We start from the raw sequence: 15,380 nt of genomic DNA, 5'->3' as shown, positions 1-15,380 counted from the left end.
TGAAGATGTGATTGAAGTTGAAGCCCTGGAGATAGGAGATTACCCTGTATAATTTGGGTAGGTCCAATCTAATCATATGAGTCCTGAAAAGTGGAGAACCAGAGAGATGGCAGCATGAGAAGGACTTGACCACTGTTGCTGGCTTTGAAGGTGGCAGAAGGAGACAGCTAAGGAAAGTGGGCAGCCTCTAGAAGGAGAAAAGGCAGCATATTGATCCTTCCCTAGACCCTCTTAGACTCTCTAGGAAAGAACATAGCATAGCCCTGCTGATGCCTTGGTTTCAGCTCAGTGAGACTCTTGTCAGACTTGTGATCTGCACAACTATAAGATAATAAATTTGGAAGAAGAATCTAATAGTCCTTTGATATATGCTGTTGCCAAGATTTAAGTAACTTACTTCAGTCTCTCAGTTAATAAGTGCTACAACCACCATTCAAAGCATGGCCTATTGGAGAGTTTTCATGTTTAAAACTCATTCCCTAGAGAATTTCACATGCCCATCCATTTACCACTGATTCCAATTCAAGATGTTCTAAACCCATAGCATGCATTCATGCCTGTATACCAGACTGGATATTAACATATTGTCACTGTGTATGTTTATATTTTGCATATGAAGTTTTGTTCTGTTGTGTGTCCTCACAGTGAACTCAACACCTGTGAAAACATTTCCTCTACCAGGCTGGGCAAATTCTAGGGCAGTGAATGCTGCACTACTTGACAATACCAGAATTATTTTTCCTCTAGACAAAAATGCTACTTTTCTCTCAAAACAGAAGTTACTGTAGTAGCATTGTGTGCATTCTGTGACAAAGCTTGGTGTGTGTACATGGATCTGGTGATACCCTGATCCACACATGTGTGCACAGACTTTCAATATATGGCCCTTCTCACTGCTCTTCTCTCACACTAGCCTAGGAGAAGAGCAGCTGGTATATCAATCCAACCTTCTGAAAAACCTGAGCAAAATATCCCTCAGTAAAATTAGTTGCAACAGGCATATTATCAAATAGGCAGTTGTCAAAATATCAATATCAACAACATTGAATCTGGGGAGCATACCACAGTCTGTGATGTCATTCAACTCCATGCTAATGTGTGCCAAACTTGTTAATCCAAACAGAAAGAACAGAACTAAGAACAAACAAGCAAAAAAATGTGGCATAGGGAGTGGCAATAAATATTACTTATTGCGTATCAACATTTTATTACAGTAAACAGTGAAGACTCTTTCCTAACAAATCAGCAAAGCTTTTTAAACGTACTGCACAGTGTTCTGTCCCTGTCCCTGTTACAGGGAACAGTGCTAAGCACTATTTTGGCTTCCCTGGTGGCTCAGTGGTAAAGAGCCCCCCTGCTAATGCAGAAAACACAGGTTCAATCTCTGGGTCAGAAAGATCCCTGGAGAAGAAAATGGCAACCTACTCCAGTATTCTTGCCTGGGAAATCCCATGGACAGAGGAGCCTGACAGGCCAGAGTCCACGGGATCACAAAAAGTCAGACACAACTTAGCAACTACACAGCAATGACAACAATAAGCACTATTTTACAATATTTTTATAAACTTCATGAACGGAATAAGAAATGGCAACTCACTCCAGTATTCCTGCCTGGGAAATTCCATGGACAGAGGAGCGTGGCAAGATACAGTCCATTGGGTCACAAAGAGTTGGACACGACTGAGCACACATGCATAAACTTTATGGAAGTGAATCTTCCAATATATCAATACTTTAAAATGCCCATGATATTTCATATATAGAAATTCATTTAAAGGAAAAGTATCAGAGATGCCAGTCACATTTCATGTAGGGGAACATTTATTGCAGCATTATTCACAGAGGTAAATGTAGACAATTCTCAATGGTGTAGAAATAAAACATTTATATTGAGTCATAGGATGTTATAGAACCTTTAAAATTCATGTATATAGCAGCTGATGTGGATGGTCATCCTGAATCAGGAAATGGGAAAGCAGGAATCAGAGCTGAGGGTTTTATAGGGCAGTAAACAGTATAGGTTCTGAAAGACACAAAGTCTGAGACAGAAGCAAGAGGCCAGAGGCAAATCAGGTAATCTAACCTATCAAAATGGTAGAAATAAGCTTAAAAGCAAACAGTAATAACAGCAGCAAAACCTGGTTGCTGCATCAGTGAATGTTGTGTTTGGGCCACTATTCACAAAAAATATCAAGGTCCTACAATGTGCACCGGCCTTATGTGACCTGGTGAAAGCCTAATTTCTTCTCTTCTCTTTGATTCAGTCTTGTCATATTTAACAGCAGTTTCTCCTTCCTTGCTGACTTGGCCAACATTAACCATTTGATTTTAGTGGACAAAGAAACATGTTACTATTGTTTGGTCGCAACGTAATGTCTAACTCTTTTATGACCTCATAGACTATAGTCTGCCAGGCTCCTCTATCCGTGGGATTTCCCAGGCAAGAATACTGGAGCAAGTTACCATTTCCTCCTCCAAGGGATTTTCCCAACCCAGCGAGTGAACCCCGCATCCTCTGCATTGCGGGCAGATTCTTTACTGCTGAGCCACGAGGGACGCCCATGAAGAAATGTAGCTCTTCCTATTTTCTCTTTATCAACTTCTTCCAGCTATTCCTATTCTTCCTATTTATTTCATTCCTCTCTGCTTCCACCACGTCTTATGTTCTTCCATCAAAATTCTTTATTCATTCATCTTTTCAAAAACATCGTTTGCACAATATGTGTTATTGAAAAAGATCTGAGGATGTAACATTGACATCTGTGTATTTACACAGACTCTAGTGGAAGATATAATTACATGGGAAATTATAATGTCATATTACAATTACTCAAAAAGGGGAATTAATAGAGATCTTTGCTACTAAAGAGGTACAGTGAGATGGGATGGGTTCTGGGACCTGCAACCCTTTGCTTCAGTATTTGCAATTGGACAAATATCTCCGGTAGCAACAGAATGCAAAGAAACAGTAAGGGGTTAAAAATAACTGCATGTATGTACAACTGCATAATTTGTGGCAAATTATGAACAAGATGCAAAAAGACCAAAAACTTCAGCTGCCACTTCTGAAGTGTCAAGAGCAAAAGCAGGACACCGTGCCTGATCCCTGCACACAGCTCCACCAAGACGGTGGGCAGAGCACCCACGCCAGCCTTCTGGCCTGACCCCTGGACTTGCCTCCAGCCTCATCCCATTTAGGGGACCAGCTCACCCCTCCTTAGTGACTGAGCAATAAAACGTGTTACTTGGTTTCTGTCCCTTGTTCTGCAGCATAAGCCCCAATAAACCCTTCCCTGAATTTCTCATCTGGCCTCTTATCAGTTTCTATTGATTAAAGAGTGCAAGAATTCTGACTAGTAACAATAGTATTGGCATCCCCTGGAAGCTTGTCAGAAAGGCAGAATAGGGTGTGGAGAAAAGGGAACCATTTTGCACTGTTGGTGGGAATGTAAATTGATATAGTCACTAAGGAGAACAGTATGGAACTTACTTAAAAACCTAAAAATAGAACAACCATGTGACCCAGCAATCCCACTACTGGGCATATGTCCAGAGAAAACTATAATTCAAAAAGACACATGCACCCCTATGATCACTGCAGCTCTATTTATGAAAGTCAGGATATGGAAATAACCTAAATGTCCATCAAAAGAAGAATGGTTAAAGAAGATGTGGCACATATATGTAATGGAATTATTACTCAGCCATAAAAGGAATGAAATTAGGTCCTTTGTAGAAATATGGATGGACCTAGAGACTGTCACACAGAGTGAAGTAAGTCAGAAAGAGAAGAACAAATATTCTATATTAACTCATATATGTGGAATCTGAAACAAATCGGTGTAGGTGATCTTATTGACAAAACAGGAATAGAGAAACAGAAGTAGAGAACAAACATATGGACACCAAAGAGGAAAGGAAGGGATGGGATGAATTGGAAGATTAGGATTGATTCTATATATAAAATAGGTAATTAATGAGAACCCACTGTACAGCACAGAGAACTCTACACAATGCTCTATTATGACCTAAATGAAGGAAAGTTTTAAAAAGAGGGGATATATGTATATGCATGATGGATTCACTTTGCTGTGCTGTGGAAACTAACACAGAGTTTTGCCAAGAGAACACACTGGTCATAGCAAACACCCTCTTCCAACAACACAAGAGAAGACTCTACATATGGACATCACCAGATGGTCAATACCAAAATCAGATTGATTATATTCTTTGCAGCCAAAGATGGAGAAGCTCTATACAGTCAGCAAAAACAAGACCAGGAGCTGATTGTGGCTCAGATCAGGAACTTCTTCTTGACAAATTCAGACTTAAATTGAAGAAAGTAGGGAAAACACTAGACCATTTGCTGCTGCTAAGTCACGTCAGTCGTGTCCAATTCTGTGAGACCCCATAGATGGCAGCCCACCAGGCTCCCATCCCTGGGATTCTCCAGACAAGAATACTGGAGTGGGCTGCCATTTCCTTCTCCAGTGCATGAAAGTGAAAAGTGAAAGTGAAGTCGCTCAGTCGTGTCCGACTCTTTGCGACCCCATGGACTGTAGCCTACCAGTCTCCTCCATCCATGGAATTTTCCAGGCAAGAGTACTGGAGTGGGGTGCCATTGCCTTCTCCGACTAGACCATTTAGGTATGACCTAAATCAAATCCCTTATGATTATACAGTGGAAGTGACAAATAGATTCAAGGGATTAGATCTGATAGACAGAGTGCCTGAAGGATGGAGGTTTGTGATATTGTACAGGAGGCAGTGATCAAGACCATCCCCAAGAAAAAGAAATGCAAAAAGGCAAAATGGTTGTCTGAGGAGGCCTTATAAATAGTTGAGAAAAGAAGAGAAGCAAAAAGCAAAGGAGAAAAGGAAAGATACACCCATTTCAATTCAGAGTTCCAAAGAATAGAAAGGAGAGATAAGAAAGACTTCCTCAGTGATCAACGCAAAAAAATTAGAGGAAAACAATAGAATGAGAAAGACTAGAGATCTCTTCAAGAAAATTAGAGATACCAAGGGGACGTTTCATGCAAAGATGGGCACAATAAAGAACAGAAATGGTGAGGACCTAACAGAAGCAGAAGATATTACAAAGAAGTTTCAAGAATATACAGAAGAGCTATACCAAAAGATTTTCATGACCCAGATAACCACAATGGTGTGATCACTCACCTAGAGCCAGACAAAGCTGGAATCAAGATTTCCAGAAATATCAATAACCTCAGATATGCAGATGACACCACCCTTATGGCAGAAAGTGAAGAACTAAAGAGCTTCTTGATGAAAGTGAAAGAGGAGAGTGAAAAAGTTGGCGTAAAACTCAACATTCAGAAAATTAAGATCATGGCATCCAGTCCCATCATGTCATGGCAAATAGATAGAGAAGCAATGGAAACAGTGAGAGACTTTATTTCCTTGGGCTCCAAAATCACTGCAGATGGTGACTGCAGCCATGAAATTAAAAGACGCTTGCTCCTTGAAAGAAAAGCTATGTCCAACCCAGACAGCATATTATAAAGCAGAGACGTTACTTTGTCAACAAAGGTCCATCTAGTCAAGTTATGGTTTTTCTAGTAGTCATGTATGGGTGTAAGAGTTGGACCATAAAGAAAGCTGAGCAAGAATTGATGCTTTTGAACTGTGATGTTGAAGAAGACCCTTGAGAATCCCTTGGACTGCAAGGAGATCCAACCTGACCATCCTAAAGGAAATCAGTCCTGAACATTCATTGAAAGGACTGATGCTGATGCTGAAACTCCAATACTTTGGCCACCTGATGCGAAGACCTGACTTATTGGCAAAGACCCTGATGCTGGGAAAGATTGAAGGCAGGAAGAGAAGGGTACGGCAGAGGATGAGATGGTTGGATGACATCACCGACGTGGTGGACATGAGTTTGAGTAAGCTCTGGGAGTTGGTGAGGGACAGGCAAGCCTGGCATGCTGCAGTCCATGGGGTTGCAAAGAGTCAGACACAACTGAGCAACTGAACTGAACTGAGAAAATAACACAACATTGTAAAGCTACTATACTCCAATAAAAAAAATTCCATAAATAGAAGAAATGCAGAATATCAGATGTACTAAATAAAATATATACATTTTTGTAAGATGCCTAAGAAATTCATTGACATTCACATTTGAGAAGCACTGACGTAGATCACATGGGTATTGGAACAACCTAGCCCCATACAATCAAGGGGGGATAACAAAATATAATTGCTAAAATGAGATTTTAGGAAATGAGCATTTTCCCATGGGGAGTTAGGGAAGAAGGCAGGAGAGTAAAGGGTAGAAGGAGATAATAAAAGGTTAAAGAAATGCTGCAGACACAGGCCACTGCTGTGGTGTGTTTTATCCTATAGGCAGATTGAGCACAATATTAGGAAATTATGAAGCAGGAGAACTAAAATACAAATTTCAAACAAAACAAAATCAAAACAAACTTTTTAAAAAACTCACAATACTCCACTGTTGTTAATTTATCCTTAAGTTTGAAATCAGAACATCTAGGAGAAAAAAGCTATTTTAATACAAACAAATTTTATGTCAATACAAAATAAAATCTCTTTTCTCCTAGCATTTGAGGCAGAATTTTGGAATAAATAAACACCTCAATATTACCTTCGAGAATAGAATGAGACAAGGCTCAGAGGAGGAAAAAAAAGCATGTCATTTTCAGGAACTTGAAGATGTGTTCAGGAGGGCTGAAGCAGAAAGAGTAGAAAGACAGCATTTTGGGATAGAACTCTAGATGGGTAGGTGTGTGCAGAGAAAGCATTTGAACTGGTCAAATCCTGGGACAGCTCAATTAGACAAGACACTCTCTGAAGAAACACTGATCATTTTCCCCTCTGTCTGTGTACCCACTGCTTATTATTCCTGGGCTGATGAATAATTTAAAGCCCTTGGGCTTGTGCTGAGAAAGCCTGAGGTTCTGCTGTGTAGCCTCTCCTGCAGCCCTGCTCACGGACTAGCACCATTCTAATTGGCATCCTTAGCATAGCCAGAAGGATTTTCATATTCATATCCCTATAACAACCTGGGCATCTCTGTTTGCTTTTATATCTTGGAAACTTATTGAACTGTGCATTTTTTTCCCACTGAGTTTCAAATATTTCTTGGCAAAGTTATCCAGGGCTTTAAAAAACGTCTCCCCCATCTGCTGAGGTGCTTTCTGGGGGAAGACAATGCTTCTATTAATGCAGAAGATATCCAAAAATGGCAGCATATCCTATCAGTTTCTTGATGAACTCCTGGAAATAAACATGTCTTTTCAGACTTTCCTGGGTGTCTCGCTGTTCACTGAACCCAGGGCAGTCAAGGCGCAAGTGGGGAAGCTGGGAAAAGATGCAAGGAGCTGTAGGTTTATTCTGTGCTGGTTGGCGCAGCAGCAAGGCAGCAGCAGCCACGCTGTAGTCTCCTAGGCTGACCCAGTGGACACAGCCTACGCGACTCAACTACAGGAGCTTTTCAGGCTGTGCTGATATAGGTCATTGCACGTGAGAAGTGCTATAAATGATCTCAGTTGTTACTAATCATGTATTTACTAAAGGTGCAGGGAGAGTGAGAGGCCATAGAGCAAGAGAGACTGACCGCTGCCATCTTGACAAAGTGCTCTTTCCTTACACTGGGAATCTAGAATCTTGCGACAGAAGGGGAAAAAGAAATTAAATAGGGTAAGTAAGGTCTCTGCTCTGCAATAATTCTAGTGGTAGAATTCATCCTCTTCTTCCATATAGCAGACCTTTGCAAGGCAATGTTCTCTTCTATGCCAAGAAGCATGTTTAATTAATTATTGGACTTGAAACTCACCAACCTTCTCAGTTTGCCACAAATTGTCCAACTGTATTAAGTGGACAAAGACTCAGAGCTGCTTATGCATTTCCATAGTTTTGACAGAGACTGTCCGTTAAACATGGTTAATATCTCCATCACAGGGATAAATACACTAGTGTCAGTTTCAGGCCAGTCATCAGGATAGCTTGTTGCTTCTGGAAACTGGCAAGGGACACACCAGGGTCATAAAGTGTTGTCATCATCTTTAGCTGTTTCCTTTAAAAAAAAGAATAGGCTTTACTCTTTAGAGAAGTTTTAGGTTCACAGCAAATTGAGGGGAAGGTGCAAAGATTTCCCATCTATTTCTTGCCCCTACACATGTGTATGCTCTCTATCTGTTAACAACAGTGACCCCCCACCCCCTGCCCCAGCAGAGTGTTTCATTGGTTGCAACTGATAAACCTACATTAACGAATACATCATTATCACCCAAAGTCCATAGTTTACATTAGGGTTTACTCTTGGTGTTGTGTAGTCTGTGGTTATGGACAAATTATAATGACATGTATCCAACATTATAATATCATACAGAGTATTATCACTGTCCTAAAAATCCTCAATGTTCCATGTATGAATTCCTCCCTCCCCCCAAATTCTATTTATCACTGATCTTTTTATTATCTCCAATAGTTTGCCTTTTCCAGAAAGTCATATATAGCCATTATGACTGACTTCTAATAGGTTTCCTTCATGTTTCTTCATGACTTAGCAGCTAAGTCCTTTTTAGCACTACAAAAATCCATTTTTGGGGATATATCAGTTTATCCAGTCCCCTATTGATGGGCATCTTGGTTGTTTCCAAATTTTGGCAATTATGAATAAAACTTCTATAAATATCCATGTGTGATGTTTGGTTTACAGACATAGGATATTGACTCTTTTGTATATATAGTAAGGAGTATATAGCTGCTTGGTTTTATGATATGAGTACATTTAATTTTGTAAGAAACCACCAAACTGTCTTCTAAAGGGGCAATACCATTTTGCATCTCCATCAGCAATGAATGGGAGTTATTGTTGCTCCAAATCCTCAACAGAATTTTGATATCAGTTTTGGAAGTTTTGTATTTTAACAGGTATGGAGTGGTATTTTATTACTATCTTAATTTCATATCCCTGATGACTTATGATGTGGAGTATGTTTTCATATGCTCATTAGTTGAGTTGCTGTCTTGCAAGTTGTACAGAGGTAAAATTGCTTTTCAATGAGAACTACAATCATAATCCATCTTCAGGATTATCTTTTGGGGAAAAAAAGAGAAGTTAGTCTGAAAAGAAACTGCTGTCCACAGTCAGTTGTTTGGGGCATAAAGGGTTAGCAGGACACAGCTGTACGGAGTTCTCTCCTAGGAATTGTTTTTCTGCTGAGTAGACAGCTCTCACCTGGCTGATCCTGGGCTCCTTATAAAGTCTTTCTCAATCTGAGAGTTCAATCATTCCAGAAGAGTCTGTATGAGTTCTCCTGAAAAAAACAGAGCTTCTTTGGAGATGGTTTAAGGGGGTAGGGCTGATGAGGAAGTATTTCCTCAGCCTTAGGACAGAGACCTTTCTGCTTGTAAGTATGTGAGATGGAGATAATTCTCTCTTTAAAAGACTCTCTGCTAATGCCTGGGCTGACTTTCAAAGGATAAAACCTCCCTTCCTGGACCCAGAAAAGTCTTTACTTGAGGTCAGTGTTTCAGTGCAGTAAAGTCTTTTCTGAATACATCAGGGACTGTATAAATCTTCATATAGTTTATAAAGCCAACTGTTCACAGGAAACTGGTGAACTCAGCAGTACATATTAAAGAGGTTTGTATTATGTGTGTGTATGTGTATATATATATATATATGTTTGTTGTTGTGTAGTCACTAAATCTAACTCTTTTTGTGACCCCCATAGACTGTAGCACACCAGGCTCCTCTGTTCATGGGATTTTCCAAGGAAAAAAAAACTGGAGTGTGTTGCCATTTCCTTCTCCAGGGGATCTTCCCAACCCAGGGACTGAACCCACATCTCCTCATAGGCAGGTTCTTTGCCACTGAGCCACCAGGGAAGCCCCCCATTAACATCAATATATTATATCAATTGAAAACAATTGCTGTATTGTTCAAAATAGTTATGAAAATATCTACTGCAGTCATGAGCATGTATTCATTCATTCCACATTTTTAAAATGTTTTAAAAATAAGTAAAGAGAACAGTGAATTCATAGAGAACAGAGTTCAATTCTTAGATTTGCCACATGGATAAAAGTGAGAAAGTAACATGACTTTGCTGAACATTTGTTTTGTAATCTTAGCCTCAGTGTTCTCATCTGCGAGAAAGCTAGTAATACGCGATGCATGTGACAGTAATAGATGTGAAGCTTTGTAATGGGGCAATCTATTTACAGGTTCTTGGTGGTCTGCTTACAGGATGTTTAAGTCAAAGTTCTTAAAGAATTCTCCATGGGGAAAAAAAAGAGACATTTAAATGTATCTTTCCAAGTTATTTGCTAGTTGCTTGTTAGTTTTGGTACAAGAACAGGCAAGAGTAGTTTAAGAATCAGAATTTTAAAAAGGGAAAGGTGTTCCTACTTATGCATTTTAGTTAACAGTTCTCTGAATTAGAATAGACCTTACTGTTTCCCTTTGATTTTATCAGTTGAAAAAAGATACCATAAGAAGTTTACAGAAGAGTGGAAAGAATGATTTAGAAAAAGAGATAAAATGTAAACTGTTTGGCCTGTAGGAGGCATTGAAATATTATCACTATTGTTAAGGAGAAGACTAGCTTGGACATTTGGCTAATCCACTGAAGTCTCATAATTTACTTACTATAGTAAAAAGAGCATTAACCCAAGAGCTTGCCTCTGCTATGGAACCAAACATGGGTCCACTTGCCTTTGTGCAGTAAAGCTCATCTAATGATTGTGGTGAAGAAAAGTGCAGCATTTAGTGCAGAGCAATGAGCAAGGAGTTCAAGACAGCTCATGCCCAAAACACTCAAACTCATGGATCACCTGGCTTTCAGAAAAGCATTTTTAAAGGCAAGGTGAGGGAGAGGTGTTCCAGGGCCTGCAAACAGCTTGTGCACAATTCTCTGATTGGATGATGATAAAGGAACAGGGTATTGTCACAGGTTGTTAGCGTTATCAGTCCTCAGGTTTCAGTAAGTCTGGGGCAACTTGCTCCTGGTCATCAAGTAGTTAATTTGTTCCACTTGGTGGGGGTTTAGCATCTATACAAAAAAAAGAAAAGAAAACCCTCAGGTAACGTGCATTAGATGATATGACCCTAATGGCAGAAAGCAAAGAGGAACTAAAAACTTCTTGATGAAGGTGAAAGAGTAGAGTGAAAAAGCTGGCTTAAAATTCCATATTCAAAAGCTGAAATCATGGCATCCGATCCTATCACTTCATGGCAAATAATGGGGAAAAAATGGAAACAGTGACAGACTTTATTTTCTTGGGCTCCAAAATCACTGCAGACAGAGACTATAGTCATGAAATTAAACAAACAAAAAAAAAACGCTTGCTCCTTGGAAGAAAAGCTATGACAAAACTAGACAGCATGTTAAAAATCAGAGACATCACTTTGCCAACAAAGTTCCATATAGTCAAAGCTATGGTTTTTCCAGTAGTCACGTATGGATGTGAAAGTTGAACCATAAAGTAGGCTGAGTGCAGAAGAATTGGTGCTTTCGAATTATAGTGCTGGAAAAGACTTGAGAGTCCATTGGACAGCAAGGAGATAAAACCAGTCAATCCTGTGGGAAATCAACTCTGAATATTCACTGGAAGGACTGAAGCTGAAACTCCAGTCTTTTGGCCACCTGATGGGAAGAGCCAACTTGTTGGAAAAGACCCGGATTCTTGGAAAGATTCAGGGCAGGAGGAGAAGGAGTGACAGAGGATGAAATGGTCGAAGGCATCATTGACTCAACGGATATGAGTTTGAGCAAATTCCAGGAGATTGCAAAGGACCGGGAAGTCTTTGCGTCCTCGCGGTCACAAAGAGTTGGATACGACTGAGCGACTAAACAACAACAAAATGACTTCAGAGAAATTTGCTTTTATCATCAGATCTAAATTTGAGCAAAGTTCAAGTATTAAAGATAAATACAAGCTTAATAAGAAAATTGTTAGTTTATCTCCTTTATTACTATATACCAGTATGTTTACATGAACTCTACTTCTCATTCGAAGGGCTCTATATCAGGAATCACAAAATGCCTGACATTGTGTCTAGGGTCTATCAGTATTATCAAATGCAATTTAATTCAATTATTCAATAGATACTCTTACACACTAGTTTTCCTGGCTTTGAGATCAGTGGTCTGAGAAAACTGATGTAGTCCTTGCATTTTCCTGGGGTTCATTTACACCATACTAGCCCTGTCTCTGCTGTCTCAATAGAAGGTGCTACTGTCTTTTCCTTAAATACTGCTATTCCCCAAGGCCTTTTCTTTCAGGCCTCCTTCTGCTTATATTTTATTTTACTAAGATATTTTTCACAATTCCTGTGACTTCAACCCAGGTGTCAGTTTAACTCTCAATCCGTATTGTCAGGGCAGGAATACTTTGTTTAGAATGCATATTCTAATTCCTGCAAGGCAAAGTGAGGCCTTTCTTGCAGCTGAGATCCAAGGGCTAACTCAAAATCCATGAATTTTAATTTTTTATGCATTTCCTCTTAATTCAAATTTTCCAGTCATTTTTTTTTTAGTAAGTCCTCCAAAGGCTGCCTATATTGAACATTTTTCTCTCCTCTCAAATGCTCTCTTCATCACAAGTTCTATAACCAGTTATTCCCACTGAAGTTGAAGCCACTCCTTACTCATTTAGGGCTGGGAAAAACTCATTAAATTAACTAACACTGAAATATTTGTTTTTCCCAAATCATGTATCAACCATGTTGGAGTGCTAGGTCTGATTCTAATTTGGTTTGTCAGCTATTTATTCATTCATATTTGTTGAAGGAACACATTCATGAATGAGAGAGGATATACACATACTTTAAAAACCAAGCATTCTTTCCACAGATAAAAATAGGGTATCATAAAACTTAGGACACACTCGGAGGAACTTATTTGATCCTAAAGATTTATTGATCTGAGTTGAATATATGCTCATATCCTCAAACAGAGAAGATGGTTCAGAGTCATCATCTACCATCTGGATGTACATCTGTCTTAATGAGGCTTTCTGAAGGTCCACAGCCCTACCTTTAAACCCATCAATTCATTTTTAATATCTCTTTTGTAATAATGGAATATTAAGAGTCACACTTAGATAATTTTGCTCCAATTATTATCTGCTTGCAATGACTTCATTTGTTCTTGTTAAGGTTAACTTAAGCCATATTTCTTCAGGGAGAATTTTCCTTACATTATCAGATTCACAGTTACTACTTCAATAAATGCTTTACCAACTATATACACTGTAGTCTATTTGTACAGATTGAATGACTTTTCTTAGTATTTCATTTTTATCATTACCTCTTGCATATTTTATTCTGTAAAATATATAATAGTATCTTAACTATACTGTTTTCATTGGATATGCAAAAATTTTAATGGACCTCTTAAGGTTTTTGTCTTGGAAAGTGAGAAGAGAAGTAGGAAGAATTGCCTTTTGTGTTGTCTTAGATTTGTGTAAAAATACTCTATCTGTCCATAACCATTGAATCATAGATGTGGGAAATATCTTACCATTATCTAATCTAATCTCCTCTTATATCCATGTACATAGATATATACTGAAGCCTAGAGGTAACAAGTGGGGCTCTGGTAAAACTCAGCTGCTCTGGATTTAGTCCTCTGTCTCTTCCCCTAAGTCAACCAAGATCAACTCTAAACCTAATAAAAGTAAATAATAATGCACTTACACTTAAGAACAAGACACAGTTCACTAGTGATCCTAAATTGTATGATATGTGGAAAGCATGAAATCCTCTTTCATCCCTGTTTTTGCAGGATTTGCTCCTTTTTCCCAGTGAAATTTGTCTCCTTCACTCATCATGCCATCCTTTAATCAGAGCATTTTCTACTCTACAGTCTTCTTTCTTACTGGCATCCCTGGTTTTGAAACCTACCATGCCTGGATCTTCATCCCATTCTGTTGTCTCTATGTCATTGCCATCTCAGGGAATGGCATGATCTTGTTCGTCATCATCACTGAGTCAAGCCTTCATGAACCCATGTACTATTTCCTCTCCATGTTGTCCTTCACGGACCTAGGACTGTGCCTTTCCACATTGGTCACCATGGTGGGTGTTTTCTGGTTCAATGCCCGAGAAATCAGCTTTGATGCCTGCATTGGCCAAATGTTCTTTATCCATGGTTTCACATTCATGGAGTCCTCGGTACTCCTTGCAATGGCTTTTGACCGCTATATTGCCATCTGTAACCCACTGAGATATGTCACAATCTTAACCAATTCAAGGATCATCAAAGTGGGCTTTGCAATTGTTGTTAGGGGGACAACAGCTCTGGTTCCTTTACTCCTTCTCCTTAAGCGTCTGTCCTTCTGTGGAAGTCATATTCTGCACCATTCATATTGCTTCCACCCTGATGTGATGAAGCTTTCATGCACAGACACCAAGATCAACAGTGCATTTGGTCTGGCCATTGTCATCTCTACCGCTGCCTTGGACTTTGTTTTGATCCTCCTCTCCTATGTCCTGATCATCCACTCCGTGCTCAGCATTGCCTCCCCAGAGGAGCGGAAAAAGGCCTTTGGAACATGTGTATCCCACATAAGTGCCGTTGCCATCTTCTACATCCCCATGATCAGTTTGTCACTTGTACATAGATTTGGGAAGCACGCCCCTCCCCTTGTACATACTCTCATTGCCAACATTTATCTGCTCATCCCTCCTGTAATGAATCCCATAATCTACAGTGTAAAGACAAAGCAAATTCAGAAGGCCATGGTCAAAATGGTTCTTTCTAAAATAATTTAGAGCCATTTCCACTGTATTCTTTCATTAGGTTGTCTTCTCTGACTGATGTTTGATCATTCCCTCATGTAAGTTACCATGATTCATTAAAATATGTTCATACATGCTTTAATCTTCTGATGATCCACTAGCTTACTATATGCAGAGTTCTAAACTGAATTCTTTGAGAACAGGATACATGTCTTGTGTTTATGTAAGCCTCTCACAAGCACTACACCTGGCATGGAATAGGATCATGCTTAAAATATGTCTGTAAAAGGACAAATTAAACCATGAATGAGTGAAGTGAAGTCACTCAGTTGTGTCCGACTCTTTGTGAACTTATGGACTGTAACCTGCCAGGCTCATCCATCCATTGGATTTTCCAGGCGAGAGTACTAGAGTGGGTTGCCATTTCCTTCTCCAGGGCATCTTCCTGACCCAGGGATTGAACCCAGGTCTCCCCCACTGCAGGCAGACCCTTTACCATCCGAGGCACCAGGGAAGCCCCAATTTAAACCATAAATTGGAGTCAAAACAGTCTCAGCACCTCTAGTTTATATAGCTATCAAGGCAAGTCTGATATAATTTTGATCAGCAGCAAAGTCTAATTTTCAGCAATTCTCAGTTA

The 15,380-nt window shown here is 39.5% G+C and overlaps 1 protein-coding gene across 1 annotated transcript; it reads left to right on the top strand.

Annotated features, from left to right (window-relative positions):
- The first annotated feature begins 13,828 nt into the window (after positions 1-13,828).
- LOC133054355 (olfactory receptor 51F2-like) lies at positions 13,829-14,773 on the top strand. The gene has a single exon (XM_061139290.1). It carries the CDS (start codon positions 13,829-13,831, stop codon positions 14,771-14,773), a length of 945 nt encoding a protein of 314 aa, XP_060995273.1.
- The last annotated feature ends 607 nt before the right edge of the window (positions 14,774-15,380 follow it).

The sequence above is a fragment of the Dama dama genome, chromosome 1 (assembly GCF_033118175.1).
Source record: "Dama dama isolate Ldn47 chromosome 1, ASM3311817v1, whole genome shotgun sequence".
In the NCBI taxonomy this organism is placed as follows: domain Eukaryota; kingdom Metazoa; phylum Chordata; class Mammalia; order Artiodactyla; family Cervidae; genus Dama; species Dama dama.
This window is presented reverse-complemented; position numbering and strand designations above follow the sequence as displayed.